Source organism: Canis lupus, chromosome 1 (assembly GCF_003254725.2).
Source record: "Canis lupus dingo isolate Sandy chromosome 1, ASM325472v2, whole genome shotgun sequence".
Lineage (NCBI taxonomy): Eukaryota > Metazoa > Chordata > Mammalia > Carnivora > Canidae > Canis > Canis lupus.
Window position 1 is genome coordinate 106837406 of NC_064243.1, and position 17690 is coordinate 106855095.

The 17690-nt window shown below is 49.9% G+C and overlaps 1 protein-coding gene and 1 long non-coding RNA gene across 14 annotated transcripts; one reads left to right on the forward strand and one right to left on the reverse strand.

Moving 5' to 3' along the window:
• Nucleotides 1-1343: 1343 nt before the first annotated feature.
• TSKS (testis specific serine kinase substrate) lies at nt 1344-16612 on the forward strand. 13 transcript variants are annotated; one of them, XM_025424217.3, is made up of 12 exons: nt 1344-1666; nt 2037-2262; nt 11154-11249; nt 11476-11559; nt 11903-11986; nt 12525-12811; nt 13513-13707; nt 14126-14299; nt 14757-14843; nt 14995-15130; nt 16131-16330; nt 16433-16612. In XM_025424217.3, exons 1-12 carry the CDS (start codon nt 1425-1427, stop codon nt 16587-16589), a joined length of 1968 nt encoding a protein of 655 aa, XP_025280002.1. In that variant the 5' UTR covers nt 1344-1424; the 3' UTR covers nt 16590-16612. The 13 variants fall into 13 exon arrangements, with proteins under 13 accessions (XP_025280002.1, XP_025280006.1, XP_025280008.1 ...); XM_025424221.3 differs by having other exon boundaries at nt 1345-1666; nt 16131-16298; XM_025424223.3 differs by having other exon boundaries at nt 1345-1666; nt 16174-16330.
• On the reverse strand, nt 7790-13568 carry LOC118353657 (uncharacterized). Its single transcript, XR_004812925.2, has 3 exons — nt 13432-13568; nt 11131-11342; nt 7790-9730 (listed from the first exon to the last, which is right to left on the reverse strand). It is a non-coding gene; the product is annotated as an uncharacterized LOC118353657 (long non-coding RNA).
• Nucleotides 16613-17690: the final 1078 nt, after the last annotated feature.

Here is a 17690-nt window from a genome sequence, read left to right on the forward strand (position 1 = left end):
ATATGACCAAGTCCGTCTTTTTTCTTAAGTTTATTTATTCATTCATCTAAGTAATCTCTGCACCCAACATGGGGCTCAAACTCATGACCCTGAGATCAAGAGTCTCATGTTCCTCTGACTGAGCCAACCGGGCACCACAACCGTATCTTTTTTTTTTTTTTTTTATAAGAGTGAGAGCATGAGCATGAGTGAAGGAGGGAGGGGCAGAGGGACAAGCAGACCCCCTGCTTGCATGATGTGAGCCAAACTCAGACACTTAACCAACTGAGTGACCCAGATGCCCCCATAACCATGTCCTTAAAAAGGGGGAAGCATGGCTACAGAAATAGATACTTACAGAGAGAGGACAAGAAGACACAGGAGGACATGACCATCTATAAGCCTAGTCATGCCTGAGCTACCAGAAGCAAGGGGTGAGGAACAGACCCCTCTCTCACAGCCTCAGAAGAAAGCCATCCTGAAGATGCCTAGATCTTGGACTCCTGGCTTCCAGAACCGGGACAATAAATGTCTATTGTTTGAGTCACCTCAGTTTGTGGGACTTTGTGATGGCAGCCCCAGGAAACTACTACAAACCCAAACCCTTCAAAATGTCTATCATTGACTATAGTTCAATGTCAGTTTAGTTTCTTTTTTTTTAATTTTTATTTATTTATGATAGAGAGAGAGAGAGAGAGAGAGAGGCAGAGACACAGGCAGAGGGAAAAGCAGGCTCCATGCACTGGGAGCCCGACGTGGATCTCCAGGATTGCGCCCTGGGCCAAAGGCAGGCGCTAAACCGCTGGGCCACCCAGGGATCCCCCCCCTTTTTTTTTAATAGGCAAAGGCCACTTGCAGTAAAAGGCTCACATCTCAAAGTGCATAAATCGATGGGCTTTGATGAGCACAGGTCATCACCTCATATTGATTCTCCTGATATCATTTACCAACATCTGGTATTTTGGTTTATTTCTGCCTGTTGCCTGCCTGCTGCCCCCTACCCCAAAATGTTGGATCCTCCAGCAATGGGACTCAATCCTCACTCATCACAGTCTCCCAGACCCCAGAAAGTGCCAAGTCTAAGGTATTACATGAAAAATCAAGTATGAATAGGGGGCTGGGTCACCCCATAGGCTCAGGGGAAGGGAAGTTGAACGCCCCCCAAGAACCAGGGGGCCCATCCATTGTAAGTTCCAGAACAAATCCATTGCAGTTCTAACAGAAGGGACATATCTGGTAGAGCTGGAAGTGTTCATGCAGACCCTGGGAAAACATGCTGGTTGCCTTTCTCTACTCCTATGCACCCCCCCCTCTTTACTGGAGCCCAGTGGTTGGGTCCTTTATGAGGCAGGCTGGTGGGGGTCAAGGACTTTGAAGGTTAGTGATCAGAGTAGGTGGAGAGTCTCAGAGGAAGGAGCCCCGGGGAGCAGGGCCACCCACACACCATGGCGAGCGTGGTGGTGAAGACAATCTGGCAGTCCAAAGAGATCCATGAGGCTGGGGACCCCCCTGCGGGGGTCGAGAGCCGCGCCCAACTGGTCCCTGAGGCTCCTGGGGGGGTGACCACCCCGGCCAAGGGGATCACGAAGAAAAAGAAGGCCGTGTCGTTCCACGGGTGGGTTTGTCGCACCCTGTCGGGGACGGTCCTAGCGCCCAGCACTGCCTCCAACAGAGCACGAGTCCCACCGTGGGTGCTGGAGGAAGGGGAGGGGGAGAAGAGGAGGGGGCAGAGAAGGGGCAGACAAGAGGGTGGTGGCAGAGGAGACATAGTGTGGGAAGTGGAGAGGAAGACGGTAGTGGGGATGGAGGGAGGGAGGGAAAGGTCAGTGGGGAAGAGAAGACTCAGGAAGAGGAGCGAGGACAAAGGGAGGGAGAAGAAAGTAGGCAGTGGGGGTGGAGAAGACAGAAGAAATTAGGCAGCGGGGACAGAGGAGGAAGAAGAAAGTGGGTGGTGAAGTGGGAGTGGAAGAGAGCAGGGGGTGGGGAGACAGGGAGGCAGAAGAGGCCATACCCACCAGGGCTGCCTCTTGAGCACCCTCCCTGTTTCTTCTCCCCAGGGTGGAGCCTCGGATGTCCCATGAGCCAATGCACTGGTGCCTGAACCTCAAACGGTCCTCGGCCTGCACCAATGTGTCACTGCTCAACCTGGCTGCTGTGGAGCCCACTGACTCCTCAGGGACAGACTCAATCACAGAAGACAGTGGCTCACTTGCACTGCCGGTGCCCCCTGCCTCTCCCACCCCACCCTGGGCTTCAGATGACCCAGACATCACGGAAATACTGGTGAGGGACCCTAGCTGGGGAAGATGAGGGTCTTCACCCTGGTGCTAGGCAAATGCTGGGATGGAGCTGGTGGGGGGGTCTTCTTGACTTGGAATGGGAAGGTTCTGGTTACCCTCGAGGCCCAGAACTGCCTCCTCCACCCCTAATGACCAGCTGTGACTCAGTTCCGTCCTGGGTGAATGATGCTCATTGCCTAAGAATTGGTCTTTAGTTCATCTACTCACTTCCACATGTCCTGGGTGAGGCTGGAGTCACAGATGGGAGTTAGGCCTGGTTCCTGAGCGTGGGGAGCTCCTAGTCTGGTGGGGGCGACAGAGACAGACTGGAGTGATACATTTCCATAATGGAGCTAATACTGGGTATCCCAGAGAAGGGCCACTCAAACCAGGCAGGGAATATCAGGGAATGCTTCCTGGACGAGGCAGTGTTGGACTTGGACTTTGATGGTATAGTAAGAGTTCTCCAAGGGGATCCCCTAAGAATCTGAGGCAAAACTAGGAGGTGAGCAAGATCTAAGAGGATTTCAAGGATTCCTGGCTAGAGCATAGAATGGATAGTTTGATCCTTTAACTTCCCTGCCAACCTCCACCCCAGCCAGGTTCCCTGAACTGGGCTTGACATGGACTCTGAGAATGACATGAAAATAATCATGGTCGTAATGATGCTAATCAGATTCACTAGCATTTACTGACCACTTTCTGTGTTCCGGGAGCCTCAGTTTCCCCATCTGTAACATAGAAATGGTTGCATTTGTTCCTTCAACAACTATATCTTGAACATCTATGATCTGCCAGGAACTGGCGTAGGAGTGGGAAATATAGCAAGACAGAGTTCTGGATGTAACCACACCCACTTCATAAGGTTGTCATGACAATGAAGTGGCGCTCCTGCATGTAAAATGTTTAGCACATTAGCCAACTGTGAGCACAGAGTAAGTGCTGCTTATTGTTATTACTTATCCCCATTTCACAGATAAAGCTATTGAGGCCTAAGAAAGGTTAGATAGCATGGCCAAGGTCACATACCTTGTAAGTAGTGGAGGCAGACTTAGGAGTTGGGGGGCACCTTGGATGCACTCATTGGGGCAGCAGAGGCTACTGTGGGAGCCCTGGAAATGGTAGTCTTGGCCCAGCTTGCCATGACCAAGGCCATGCTTCCTGGAAAAGGCAACAAATAAGCTGGATCTTGAAGATAAGGAAGGTGTTCCCCTAAGCAGAAGACAAGGAATGGTGTTCTAGCTAGCTGGAACAGCAAGTGCAAAGGGGCAGGGGTTTATTTATTTATTTATTTATTTATAAAAGATTTTATTTATTTATTCATGAGAGACACAGAGAAAGAGAGGCAGAGACATAGGCAGAGGGAGAAGCAGGCTCCTTACAGGGAACCCAATGTGGGACTCGATCGCTGGACCCTGAGCCAAAGGCAAACGCTCAACCTTGAGCTGAAGGCAGATGCTCCACCACTGAGCCACCCAGGCATCCCTATTTATTTTTTTCAAATTAACATATAATGTATTGTTGGTTTCAGAGGTAGAGATCAGTGATTCATCAGTTGCATATAACAGTGTTCACTAGACCACGTGCCCTCCTTAATGTCCATCACCCAGGTACCCCATCCCCCACCTACCTCCTCTCCAATGATCCTCATTTTCTTTTCTGTGATTAAGAGTATCTTACGGTTTGTCTCCCTCTCTGATTTTGTCTTATTTGTTCCTCTCTTCCCCTATGATCCTCTGTTTTGTTTCTTAAATTCCACATGTGAGTGAGATCATATGATAATTGTCTTTCTCTGATTGATTTACTTTGCTTACCATAATACCCTCTAGTTCCATCCATATCATCGAAATGACAAGATTTCTTTTTTTTAACATTTTTTTAAAATTTTATTTATTTATGATAGTCACACAGAGAGAGAGAGTGAGAGGCAGAGACACAGGCAGAGGGAGAAGCAGGCTCCATGCACTGGGAGCCCGATGTGGAATTCGATCCCGGGTCTCCAGGATCGCGCCCTGGGCCAAAGGCAGGCGCTAAACCGCTGCGCCACCCAGGGATCCCTCTTTTTTTTTTTTTTTTTTTTTGATGGCTGAGTAGTAGTCCATTGTGTATATAGACCACATCTTCTTTATTCATTCATCTCTGTCAATGGACATCTGGGCTCTTTCCATAGTTTGGCTATTGTGGACATTGCTTCTAAAAGACAATGGGGTGCAGGTTCCCCTTCGGATCACTACATCTGTATTTTTTTTTTTTAAAGATTTTGTTTATTTATTCATAGAGACGCAGAGAGAGAGAGAGGTAGAGACAGCAGCAGGCACCATGCAGAGAGCCTGACTTGGGACTTGATCCAGGGTCTCCAGGATCACACCCTGGGCTGCAGGTGGCACTAAACTGCTGTGCCACCAGGGCTGCCCTGTATCTTTGGGGTAAATCCTTAGTAGTGCAATTGCTGGGCCGTAGGGAAGCTCTATTTTCAACTTTCTGAGGAACCTCCATACTCTTCTTCAGAGCAACTGCATCAGCTTGCATTCCCACTAACAGTGGAAGAGGATTCCCCTTTTTCCACATCCTTGCCAACATCCGTCATTTCCTGATTTGTTAATTTTAGCCATTGTGACTGTGTGAGGTGGTATCTCATCATGCTTTTGATTTCTATTTCCCTGATGCCGAGTGATGTTGAGCATTTTGTCATGTGTTTGTTGAAGGGCAGGGATTTAAAGGGCCAGGAGTAGGGGAATAACTACAAACTGATCTATGGGGCTGGAGTGTGGCGTGTGAGAGAGATGAGGCCAGAGTGGGAAGGGCAGAGGTCACACAAGCTGAGAAGTGTGGATGCACTTCTGAGGGCAATGGGGAGACATTGAGGGTTTCTGGGTAGGGGAGAGGAACAGTTCAGGAGAGGAGTTTTGAGTCCAGTCCCTTTAGTGAGCACCCACTATGTCCTGGGCACTGTGTCATGTCCCTGTGATAGGGATCTTCCCCTAGAAGTTCTGTCAGGGAAATGGTATAATTAGCAGGGTTCTTTTATTTTTTTATTTTTTTTAAAGATTTATTTATTTATTTATGATAGACATAGAGAGAGAGAGAGAGAGGCAGAGACACAGGCAGAGGGAGAAGCAGGCTCCATGCCGGGAACCTGACGTGGGATTCGATCCCGGGACTCTAGGATCGCACCCTGGGCCAAAGGCAGGTGCTAAACCGCTGAGCCACCCGGGGATCCCAGCAGGGTTCTTTTAAAGATTTTATTTATTTATTCATGAGAGAGAGAGAGAGAGAGAGAGAGAGAGACAGGCAGAGGGAGAAGCAGGCTCCACGCAGGGAGACCAATGTGGGACTCGATTCCAGGTCTCCAGGATCATGTCCTGGGCTGAAGGCGGTGCTAAACCACTGGGCTAATTAGCAGTTTAAAGATGAAAACAGGGATCCCTGGGTGGCGCAGCGGTTTAGCGCCTGCCTTTGGCTCAGGGCACGATCCTGGAGACCCGGGACCGGATCCCACGTCGGGCTCCCGGTGCATGGAGCCTGCTTCTCCCTCTGCCTGTGTCTCTGCCTCTCTCTCTCTCTCTCTCTCTCTCTGACTATCATAAATAAATAAATAAAAATACCTTTAAAAAAAAATAAAGATGAAAACAAAAATACCAGGTACAGAGAGGTGGAGTGAACTTCACAAGGTAGGAAATCCAGTCGGAGACACGGCCAGTTCTGGAAGCCAGGTGATGTGAGAGAGAGGTCCTTTCTTTTTCTAGAAGACTCTTCTGCAGCTGGTGTGGGGATGTTTGGTAAGCGGAGGCTGGAGGCAGGGAGGCGGGACAGGAGGCTGGGCGAGGGTCCAGAATAGAAGGGCCAGATGGAGAGAAGGAAACAGGGTAGAGAGAGTCCTGGTGGGACGCCTGCCCTGGGAGACATCTCTCCCAGCCAGATCAGTGTCCTCCCTCTCTGCAAGCATTTCTCAGGCAGTACCTGCAGAGGTCTGCCTCCCACCAGAGCTGCTTCTGAGTCACTACATTCCGCAGTGGACTGTAACACCCAGGGAAGAGCCCCAGGGCCAGGGAGCTCGCTGTGGGGTGCAGGGATGCATCAGCCTCTGAGGGGGTTGAGGCTCCTTCTCTGTGAAATGGAAAAGTAATGGTGGCCAACACTCAGGGGTATGGGCAGAGCAGGGAGAGTGTGGACAGCAAGAGCACATCCTGGCTCTTAGCACCTGAGCTACATCAGGAGAGGCTGCTGGAGACCGGTAGAGAGAGGGGCACAGAGACCCAGGGAGAGAGGGGGCCAGAGATCCAGAGGGGGGAGGACAGAGACCCAGAGAAAGGGGGGCAGAGGCCCAGAGAGAGAGAGGGGGGACAGAAACCCAGAGAGAGGGGGACAGAGAGAGGGGGGACAGAGAGAGACTCAGAGACAGAGGGGCAAGGACCCAGAGAGAGGGAAGAGAATTGGGTGCTTGGAGACTGCTTGAGATGACAAGTCCGAGACTGGACAGAGAATAGCAGAACATGAAGCAAGACAGCTTGCTGTCTCCTGTCTTAAGCTCTGACACCTTTATGAGGCCAGAGGAGGAACTGAGATGGTGGTCGTGCTTTCAGTGAACCAAAGCAATGATGCAGAAGGCAGGGCTCTTGACTTCAGCTTGGGACTTGTCTTGCTTGCTGCCTGCAGAATTCCTGGAGGCTGCTGTAGATGGTGGTGCTAAGCCCCTTCTTGCTAATTCCTGCCCCTGCTGTCATTATTTTTTAACAATGCTGACACTCATCACTGAGGTCGCCTTATTGATCATACCATCTGGTTGATCCTTCCTCACTGCCATCTGAGCCAAGGTACCATCATTCCCATTTTATGAGAAAGAAAATTGAAGCAGGCTCAGAGTGAGGGGGCTGGACTGCTGAGTTGTAGCCTATGGATGGCCATGGAGGGATTTGTCCCCATCTCTGGCTCCCCCTCACCATCATGCCATTCACTTCTCAGCCAGGGCTGACAGGCCCTACTGTCACCACACCCTGATCTACTCTCTGTGAAGCTGAAGCACCTCCAGGGTCTATTCCAAAGAGCCTTTCTGGGCAGGCCTGTGCTCCTCCCAACAGCAGCCCACCTCCATGTGACAGATCACACAGAGGCAAAGTCTCCTCCCTGAGGTTGTACAACTACTAAGTAGGAGAACTGAGTTGATCCCAGTACCTGCTTTCCTTGTTTCCCAGAATGGTTACAGGAAGCCCAAGATCTTCTGGGTCTTCAATTAAAAATATCACTTTGTGTATTGGTTAGCTATCGCGGTGAAACAAATTATCCTCGAACTTAACCAACCGGGAATGGCATAGCTTAGTGGTTCTGAGTCAGGGACACTCATGAAGTTGGGAGTCAAAATTTCAGTAGAGGCTACAGCCATCTGAAGGCTTGCCTGGAGCTGGGGTTGCACATCCACATTCACATGGCTTTTAGCGGGAGACTCATTACCTTGCCCCGTGGGCCTCCCCACAAGTGGCTGCTTATAACATGGCAGTTACTCCCCAGAGCGAGAGAGGGCAAGCAGGAAGCCATGTTTTTTATTATTTTATTTATTTTATTTATTTATTTATTTATTTATTTATTTATTAACTAGTCTGTGAAATCACACACCATCATGCTAGCCTTCTGTTTACTAGGTGTAAGAGTCACTAAGTCCAGCTCACATTCAAGTGAAGGGGAGAAGGCTCCTCATTTTAAAGGAATGTCAAGGAATTTGTGGACATATCTCAAAACATATTTTGTGGGTTTTTTTTTTTTGTACAAACCATTCATCGGGATGTGGATGTTCCCTTCTATTTCCAGTTGATGAGTGGTATCATGAAGGTGTGTTGGATTTTGTCAAATGCTTTTCCTGTCTACTGACATGACTGTGTGTTTTTCCTTTTTATTCTATTAATATGGTTTTACAGTGATTTCCATATGATTTTAAAAATTAATTTTCGGGAAGCCTGTTTAGCTCAGCAGTTGGGCACCTGCCTTTGGCTCAGGTCGTGATCCTGGGATCTGGGATCAAGTCTCACATCAGGCTCCCTGTGAGCGGCTTGCTTCTCCCTCTGCCTGTATCTCTGCCTCTCTCTCTGTCTCTCTCTTTGTTTCTCATGAATAAATAAATAAATATTTTTTAAAAATTAAAATTAATTTTCATGTTAATCACACTTGCATTCGTAAGATAAATCTTACTTGGTTGGTCATGGTGTAAATTCTTGTTTTTATGCTGCTGGATATGGCTTGCTAGTCTTTTGTTGAGCATTTTGTAGCTGTATTCAGAAGGGATATTGGCTTCTAGTTTTATTTTATTTTTTTGTAATGTCTTCGGTTCTGGTACTAGGGTAACACTGGCCACATAGAAAAAGTTACGAACTACACTCTCCCCTTCCTGTTTTTGAAGAGTTTGAGTTGCACTGGTAGCAGTTCTTTCCTAAATGACTGGTAAAATTCACTAGTGAAGCCATCTGGTACTGGGCTTTTCTTTGTTGGAACTAACTCAATCTCTTTGTGGGTCTCTTCAGATGTCCCATTTTTTTGAATCGCTTTTGATAGTTTGTGTGTTTCTAGGAATTTTCCTTTCATTGAAATAATCAAACTTGATGGTACACAGCTGTTCATAGTATTTGCTTCTAAAAAATATGTTGGGGCATCTGGGTGGCTCAGTTGGTTAAGTATCCAACTCTTGATTTCTGCTCAGGTCATGATATGGAATTGAGCCTCGCATCAGGCTCTGCTCTCAACAGAGTCTGCTTGTCCCTCTCTCCCTTTCTCCTCTAAAATAGAGAAACAAAGATAATAAGAATTTTATTTTTAAGCAATCTCTACACCCAACGTGGGGCTCAAACTCACAACCCTGAGATCAAGAGTCACACATTCCAGTGACTGAGCCAGCCAGGCACTCTGTTCACAGTATTCTCTGATAGTTCTTTTTCTTCCCCCAAGCTTGGTAGCAATGTGCCCTCTTTCCTTCCTTTTAGTAATTTGAGTCTTCTCTTCTGTGGCCAGTCTTGCTATAGATCTGTCAATTGTGTTGATCTTTAAAAAAAAACAAAAACAAAAACAAACAACTTCCAGTTTTGTTAGATTCCATCTATTCTCAATTTCGTTATTTCTGCACTCCAGTCTTTATTGCTTCCTTCGAGTTTGTCTTGCTCTTCTTTCTCTAGTTTCTTAAGGAGGAAAGTTAGCTTATTAACTCTGAATTCTTTCTTCTTTTTTGAAGATGTTTAGAGCTCTAGATTTCTCTCAAAGTACTGCTTTCACTGCAACATGATATTGTCTCTTTCCTACAGTGGAGGAAATTGTTCTCTTCTCTCTTTGTGTATTAGCTCACCAACTGTCAGAGAAACCAAAGGAACTGGCTTAAGCAAGATAGTTTATCTCTCACATAAAAGTCTTAACAAGCATAGCAGGCTTGCTCTTCAAATGCAGCAGGCTCCAGGTTCCTGTGTTCTGGTGGTTCAGATACTAAGTCACAAGTTTGGCTGTAGTGACAAAAAAGACACAAAGTAGCACAGGTTAAGGAAGGTAGAAGATGTTCTCTCTCACTTGGTAGTCTTTATAAGTGATTGGAATTTGAGCACAGCAGCTCCACCAGGGTTGGGGATTCAGGCTTCTGTCTTGTTGCATCCTCCAACTAATCCAAAATGGTTGCTCTGCCTTTAGCCATCAACTTTGCATTCTTGCCATTATTTATGAATAAATGAATGTTTTTTTTTTAAAAGGGAAGAGGGAAAAAATTGCCTATGTGATTGCTACTTACATCCCATTGGCTGAAACTTTTTTATACGGCCACAGCTGCAAGGGAGTCTGGGAAATGCAGTCTTTGGCTGGATAGTGACATGGCTGGGCTGATTCTTCTTTAAATGTGGAAGAGCAGAAAGTGGATCCTGCCATGCGCAGCCCCCTTGAGCCACAGTTTGCTTGGCATGAGTCGCAAAGCATTTTCTGAGTTGACTACAATGATCAGAGGCTGAGTGATGTCACGATTTAAAACAAAGGCTCTGGGTTTAAATTCTGGAAAAGCCATCTCATGCGCTGTGTACAGGGGCAGTGCTTCTCTAAATCTTATTTTCCTCACTTGCCAAATGAGCCAAATAACCTCAAGAGGTGTGGCTTTGAGGAATAAAAGGGAAAAGGTTTGTGTTTGGCCTGGTGCATAATAAGTGCTTATACCCAGAAAGTGGGTTATCTTAAAATATTTTTTTCCAGTTTCTGGAGAGAAAGAGCATGTGTTTTAACATTTTTTTTTTAATTTTTAATTTATTCATTAGCCTGATGCAGGACTCGATCCCAGGATCCTGGGATCACGACCTGAGCCAAAGGTAGACTTTCAGCCATTGAGCCACCTAGGTGTCCCTTAACAGTTTATTCACGTCTGTGGATCTCAAGGCCATTTATCTCTGTTTGGTTGAGACCATCCTTCTTCTCCCCTGTGTCTGAGTGCTACTGCGATGCCCCCCTCTCCTGGATCTTACTTCTTTTCCTTCCATCCCACCAAGCAGAAAATGAGTCTAACTACCTAGTTTTACAGAGTAGGGCTACCAAGAATCAAAGAGAGGCAATCCCTGGCACCTGGGTGGCTCAGTAGTTACACATCTATCTTTGGCTCAGGTCATGATCCTGGGGTCCTGGGATTGAGTCCCGCATTGGGATCCCTGCAGGGAGCCTGCTTCTCCCTCTGCCTATGTCTCTGCCTCTCTCTGTCTCTCATGAACAAATAAATAAATAAATCTTAAAAAAAAAAAAACAAAAACAAAGAGGAGCAGCTCTGGCCTGAGCTCCCACTGTTCCAGTGTAGAATCAAGGGGTAAACCCAGCCTCCTCCCAGGTCTTAACCTTCTTCCTGGGACTGCAGGGTGCTCCCACACACCCACTGACCCACCTTCTTCTCTCATTCTTCCCCAGAGTGGGGTCAACAGTGGATTGGTCCGCGCCAAAGACTCCATCACCAGCTTGAAGGAAAAGACCACCAGGGTTAACCAGCACGTGCAGACGCTGCAGGTGTGGGGACCCCTCCCCAACAACACCTCTTCTTCCTGTTCCTCAGCCAAGTTCCCCTCTTCTAGATTTCCTCCAACTCGGTGTATCCACAGCCTGGGTTGAGACAGTTGAGGCTCAGATGAAGGGAAGGGGACCTTCCCAGGCCCAGCATCTCCTCCCCGGGGGGTGGGGGGGTGCTTCCTGTGGCCCTTGGCTAGACTAACCTCTCCTCCCTTCTGTGCTCCAGAGTGAGTGTTCTGTGCTCAGTGAGAATCTAGAAAGAAGGCGGCAAGAAGCAGAGGAACTGGAAGGGTACTGTAGTCAACTCAAGGTGAGTAGCTGGTAGGCAAGAGCAGGATGGGGAGATGGGAGTGGAAGTAGGAAGAAGAAGAGGGCAGGAAGAAATGTGAGGAGGCGCAGAGTCACAGACAGGAGAGAGGTGGAAGTGGAAAAGTAGCATGGGAGGGGGTCGATGGAGGAACCCATCCCTTAAGTCAAGGGAACCAGGTGGATAAGGGACAGACCAATGGGCAGAAGGCAGACTTTCCGAGAAGCGGGTGTGTCTTGAGTGAGGGGTTGGAGCCTATATGGAACTAGCGACTAGCAAGGGTAAGGGTTGGGAGGCGGAACTGGAATGGGAAGGCAGGGCCCCCCGCCCTGGTGTCCTGACCCAGGAGAACTGCCGGAAGGTGACCCGGTCGGTGGAAGATGCTGAAATAAAAACCAACGTCCTGAAGCAGAACTCTGCCCTGCTGGAGGTGAGGAGGGGATTTGGGGAAGAGGATCAGACGCTCAAGGTACTTGAGGTAGACTTCAGGTGGGACTTCCTGCCCTGCCACCCCTACCACCACACTGGCCCCTTTCACGTTCCTGGTCATGTTCCTCCACGCACAAAGTCACATTCAGTGAAGCACTCGTATAGGGCTTTGTGCAGGAATGCCCGTCCTGCCCACATTCCCACTCTTCCCAAAAAAGGTTGGAAAAGCCTCAGTTGTTCTTCTGAAAACAGGAGGGGCTGGAATTTGACACCACGGAGAACTGGAGTAGGGGTGGAGGGCTGGATGGAGACTCCAAGGTAGGCATTTGGGGGATTCCAGCTAGGCTTCAGAGGGTGACAATCCTCCCTAGTGACAGCAGTTGAGAGTCCACTTAGACTTGAAGCGGGACTTCCCAATATCCTCCTCCACATCCATTTGCTTTCCAATCTCCAGGATTCATTGCGCAGATCTGGGGGTGGAGGAGGTTGTGGGAGGCAAGGGGCTGGACGCTGTAACCCTGCCTTCCTTCCCCGCCCAGGAGAAGCTGCGCTACCTCCAGCAGCAACTGCAGGATGAGACACCACGGAGGCAGGAGGCCGAGCTGCAGGAGCTGGAGCAGAAGCTGGAGGCTGGACTCTCTCGGCATGGCCTGGGCCCCACCGCCCAGTCCCCCGGCTGCTCTGGCACTCCAGGGAGTCCCGACGAACCCCCACGACCCCGCAGCATGGCCCCAGGTGGCTGGGGAATGGGGCCGCGAGCAGGGGAAGGCCCCATCATAAGCGAGCAGGAGATGCAGAAGGTCTCTGCCGGCCTTGAGGATCTGAGGCGAGTGGGAAAGGGGGGCGGCGGGAAGCCTCAAGGAGCTAAAATAGGTGGGCCCGAGGATGGAACCTGGAAGATCTTAGGGGGACAGGGCCTACGCCATGGAACCTCAAAAAGTCTAGGAGGGAGTGCACTGGGTGACCTGGAAAGGCCAGACTTCAAAGAACCGAGTTTGAGTATAAGGTTGGCAGACGCAAGGTTCTCGTCTGGTGAAAGTAGGGTGGGCGGGTTTGGGTAGGGGGCAGGTCCTCGGAGTCTCCAACTTCACCGGACAAAGTTGGGGTGAGTGGTGCCCTAAAGAAGCAATGTCTGGGTGGAGCTGGGGGGCAGGGCCAGGATACCAGAGAAGGGGATATTGGCAAGGTTCTTTTTTTTTTTTTTAAAGATTTGTTTATTTATTTATGATAGACATGGGGGGGGGCGGGGCGCAGAGACACAGGAGGAAGGAGAAGCAGGCTCCACTCCGGGAACTCGATCCCGGGACTCCAGGATCGCGCCCTGGGCCAAAGGCAGGCGCTAAACCGCTGAGCCACCCAGGGATCCCCTATTGGCAGGGTTCTGTACGACATGGGAGGATTGCAAGGAATGGACAGGACGGGAGAATTTGGAGGCTGGGTACTCACCCAGAGCCATGGGCCGGGCGGGGCCGCTGGGCACGCGTCCAAACCCGGGCCTTGACCGGTTCTTACCTCTTCCCTCTCCAGGAGGGAAGTGTCCTCGCTGACTGCCCGCTGGCATCAGGAGGAGGGGGCAGTGCAGGAGGCCCTGCGGCTGCTTGGGGGCCTGGGCGGCAGGCTCGACGGCTTCCTGGGCCAATGGGAGCGCGCGCAGCGCGAGCAGGCGCAGACAGCACGGGGCCTGCAGGAGCTGCGGGGACGCGCGGACGAGCTGTGCACCATGTAAGAGCCAAGGCGAGTGCGAGGTCAGGGGTTGGAGGCGGGGCCTTGAAGGAAGGGATGGGCCAATCAGCTGGGGCCTAGCGGTAGAGAGCGTGGACTGAGCTCTAATTAGAAGACAGGGGGCGTGGTCTGCCTTATAAGGACTGAAGGGCGGGGCCAAACCGAGAAGGGCCCAGGTCCATACCTTAAAAGGACAAGGGGCGGGGCCAAGTCGGACAGGGAAAGCCAATTAGAAAACAGGGAGGGGCATCCCGACCCTTAAAACACAAAGGAAGGGCCAATGAGAGCAGAGAGGGGCGGGGCCGAAGTACCACAGGCTAGACAGGAACCTAGGAGCTCGGCTGATAATGGTGCAATGTGGAGAGGACTTTACTGTAGGAGAGGCGACCTCGCAGCACTGGTTACTCTCACACCTCAGGGTGGAGCGATCAGCAGTGTCTGTGGCTTCACTGAGGAGCGACCTGGAGGGCCTGGGCCCAGTGAAACCTATTCTGGAGGAGCTAGGGCGGCAACTTCAGAGCTCTCGAAGAGGGTCTGACCTCTCCATGAACCTGGACCGGCTGTCCCAAGGCTCCTGTGTCCGCTGTGCCAGGTAAGGGGATGGGGCCTCGCGGGGCCTGGCGCATTCTGGGTCCTGTTGAGGACAGAGCATTGAAGGAGACAGGGCACTGGCCAAGAGTGTGCTGAGGGGGGTGGGGTTCACTTTGGGAGACAGGTATCTCCATGCATTTGGGGACAGGCTAGTCCTGCTGCGTTATGGGAGCCAGATTTTCCCCCTCCCTACGAAATGATGTCAGTGTCTTGGGGAACACAAGACGTGATACATTTAGAGCATCTTGGATTTCCAGTGCATTGTGGGAAGGTTGGGATGTGGTACCTGGTAGGAGACTGGGTTTCTCCGTGCATTGTGGGAAAGATGAGACCTTGGTGCATTGGAGAACCAGGGGATAGGGTGCTTGGTCCTTATTAGGAAGTGAGGGACTTCCAATACAATATGGGATCACGTTTAACTAGTGATTGTGGGAAATTTTTTTTTTCCATGAACCGAGGGCTGTCTGGTACCCTTTGGGAGTAGGAATCCCCAGGCATCGTAGGAACTACCCACACTGTGAAAATCAAAGGATACCTGATGCACTGTAGGTTGGCCCCAGTGTATGGTGGGAAGGTTGCATGGGTGTATAATGAAAGCAGGATCTGGGTGGATGGAGGCTGGGCGGTGGGGCATGGGGCATTTGGGAACAGAGTAGGGACTAGGCTTCTTACACCTGGTAACTGACCATCCCTCAGCCAGGGGCAACAGCTGTCCACAGAGTCCCTGCAGCAGCTGCTGGAGCGAGCACTGACCCCACTAGTGGATGAAGTGAAGCAGAAGGGCCTGGCTCCCGCCTGCCCCAGCTGCCAGAGGCTACACAAGAAGATTCTGGTACCAGGGACCATGGGCTATCAGGCCCCACTTTTCTGTCAGGGGAGCGGGAGGGGAGTCCCAGACACAAGGATACTGTTGGTGTGTGGCAGGACAGGAACCACTAAGCTGTGGGCAGCAGGTGTTTAGGGGAAACACTGGACTCTGATGGATTAGGGTGAGGAGAAAGGCAAGCAATTTGGTGGTTAGTAAGTCATAGGTCAGTCATCATGGAACCCTGGGTGATGGACTTGGGCCTAAAGCACGATGATACATTAGATGACACCAGGCTATAGCTTTATGGAATATAAGCCTGATTCTCTATAGACCTTAAGAGAGGCAATATGGGATCCCTGAGGACAGATAGGCGACCCAGTAAATATAGATCGTTGGAAGCTAATGCATTATGGGAAGTGGAATGAGGGCTCTTCGTGAGGTCATTGCACCCCAGACTCCCACCCAATAGCTGATGGGACTTGGGGCCTGTGTACATTCTGAAACATAGATATCTAATATATTATGGGATACTGGCCTAATGTATGATGGGGTGCAAGTTGCAGTGAGGCATTGATGTGGCAGGGTTATAGGACTGTTAGGACATGGGGCCTGGGACATTGGGGAAAATAAGGAACCAGAGCACCAAGGGCTATTATTGTAATTGAGATGCTACCTAAGAGAGAGATGTGGGGTCTTATGAATTAGGGGGTATAGAAGTTCACCACATGATGGGATACTGGGCCCCAGACATGTCAAATGCATGATGGCTTATGGGCATTAGGGGATAATGTGTTAGGTTCTGATTCAGTGCTTGCTGGGACATAGGAAGCCAGTACCTCAGGGGACAGACAGTTGGACAGATGCGGGCTTAGCACACAATGGCATTTGGAAAGCCAGCCTGCTGTGGGATGCTGGGGTCAGTCTCAGGCCCAAAGTATGAGGGGATGCCCTGGGGGGAGGAACATGGGCCCCATGGGCCCCATGCCCCTTGCTCTCCGCGATCCAGCTCCCCCTCCACCCCCAGCCCAGTCCAGCAAGCCCAGCCGCGCCTACACTCCTCTCCCCAGGAGCTGGAGCGCCAGGCCTTGGCCAAACACGTCAGGGCAGAGGCCCTGAGCTCCACCCTTCGGCTGGCCCAAGACGAAGCTTTGCGGGCCAAGAACCTGCTGCTGACGGACAAGATGAAGCCGGAGTGAGGAAGGAGGCTGAGGGCGTGGGAGGAGGGTGAGGTCTTGCGGAAAGGGCCTGAGTCACCCTCTTCTTGCACACCATTCCCATGGCATCTGGCCTCATCAGCACCAGCTCTCCCAACCTCTGTCATTACAGGGAGAAGGTGGCCGCTCTGGACTATCTACACTTGAAGATGTGTTCCCTCCACGATCAACTCAGCAACCTGCCACTTGAGGGGTCTACAGGGACAATGGGGGGAGGAAGTGGAGGGGGAACTCCTCCAAAACGTGGGGGCCCAACCCCTGAACAATAAATGGCCTCTCATGCTGGCATGAATTCTGTCTCCTTTTTGGCCCCTCAAGAGGGCTGCAAATTGCACACATACCATGCACTAGGCTCTGCTTACTAGGAACTCGATCCTGAGCCAGGGGATATCTTGGTTTCTAGAGACGTGCTGATAATGGTACAGCTCTTTGAAAAGTAAAGAAATAAGATTCTGAGGGTGCCTGGGCGGCTCAGGCAGTTCAATGTCTGCCTTTGGCTCAGGTCATGATCCTGGGGTCCTGGGATCGAGTCCCGCATTAGGCTCCCTGCTCAATGCAGTGACTGCTTCTCCCTCTCCCTCTGTTCCTCTCCTCTGGTAGTGCTCTCTCTCTCTCTCTCATTCTCAAGTAAATAAATCTTAAAAAAAAAAAAAAAAAAAGCAATAAGGTTCTGTGGTACAGTTTGGGCCTTCAATCCAAATGTTTTTAGAGTTATTTTAAAAATTATATATATAATACTCATTTATATATTATGTATTAACTTTATTTAATACTTAAGTAATCTCTATGCCCAACGTGGGGCTCAAATTTACAACCCCAAGATCAAGAGTTGCACACTCCACCAACTGAGGGAGGCAGGTGCTCCTGCAGACATATTTTGGAAAGCATGTCAATTTGTGGACATATTTAAACCACCACAGTAATACTATTTTTTAAAGTTTAATTGAAGTATAGTATAAGCAGAAAAGTTCACAGGTTAAAAGTATAACCTGTGAATATGACAATGAATTGTCATAAAATGGATCTGTGTTTCCAACTACAACCAAGATTTAGAAACTGCATCTAATGAGCACCCACTAAAGCTCCCTCATGCCTTCTACCAATCACTACCTTTTCTGTCCACCCCAAATATAGCTCCTAGTCTTTCTTTAAAAAAAAAAAAAAGATTTTGTTTATTTATTCATGAGAGACACAGAGAGAGAGAGAGGCAGAGACATAGGCAGAGGAAGAAGCAGGCTCTCGATCCCAGGACCAGGGATCACACCCTGAGCCAAAGGCAGACGCTCAACCACTGAGTTACCCAAGTGCCCCTAAAATGTACTATTTTAACATTTGTTTTAATATGTTAAAGATTCTAGGGGATCCCTGGG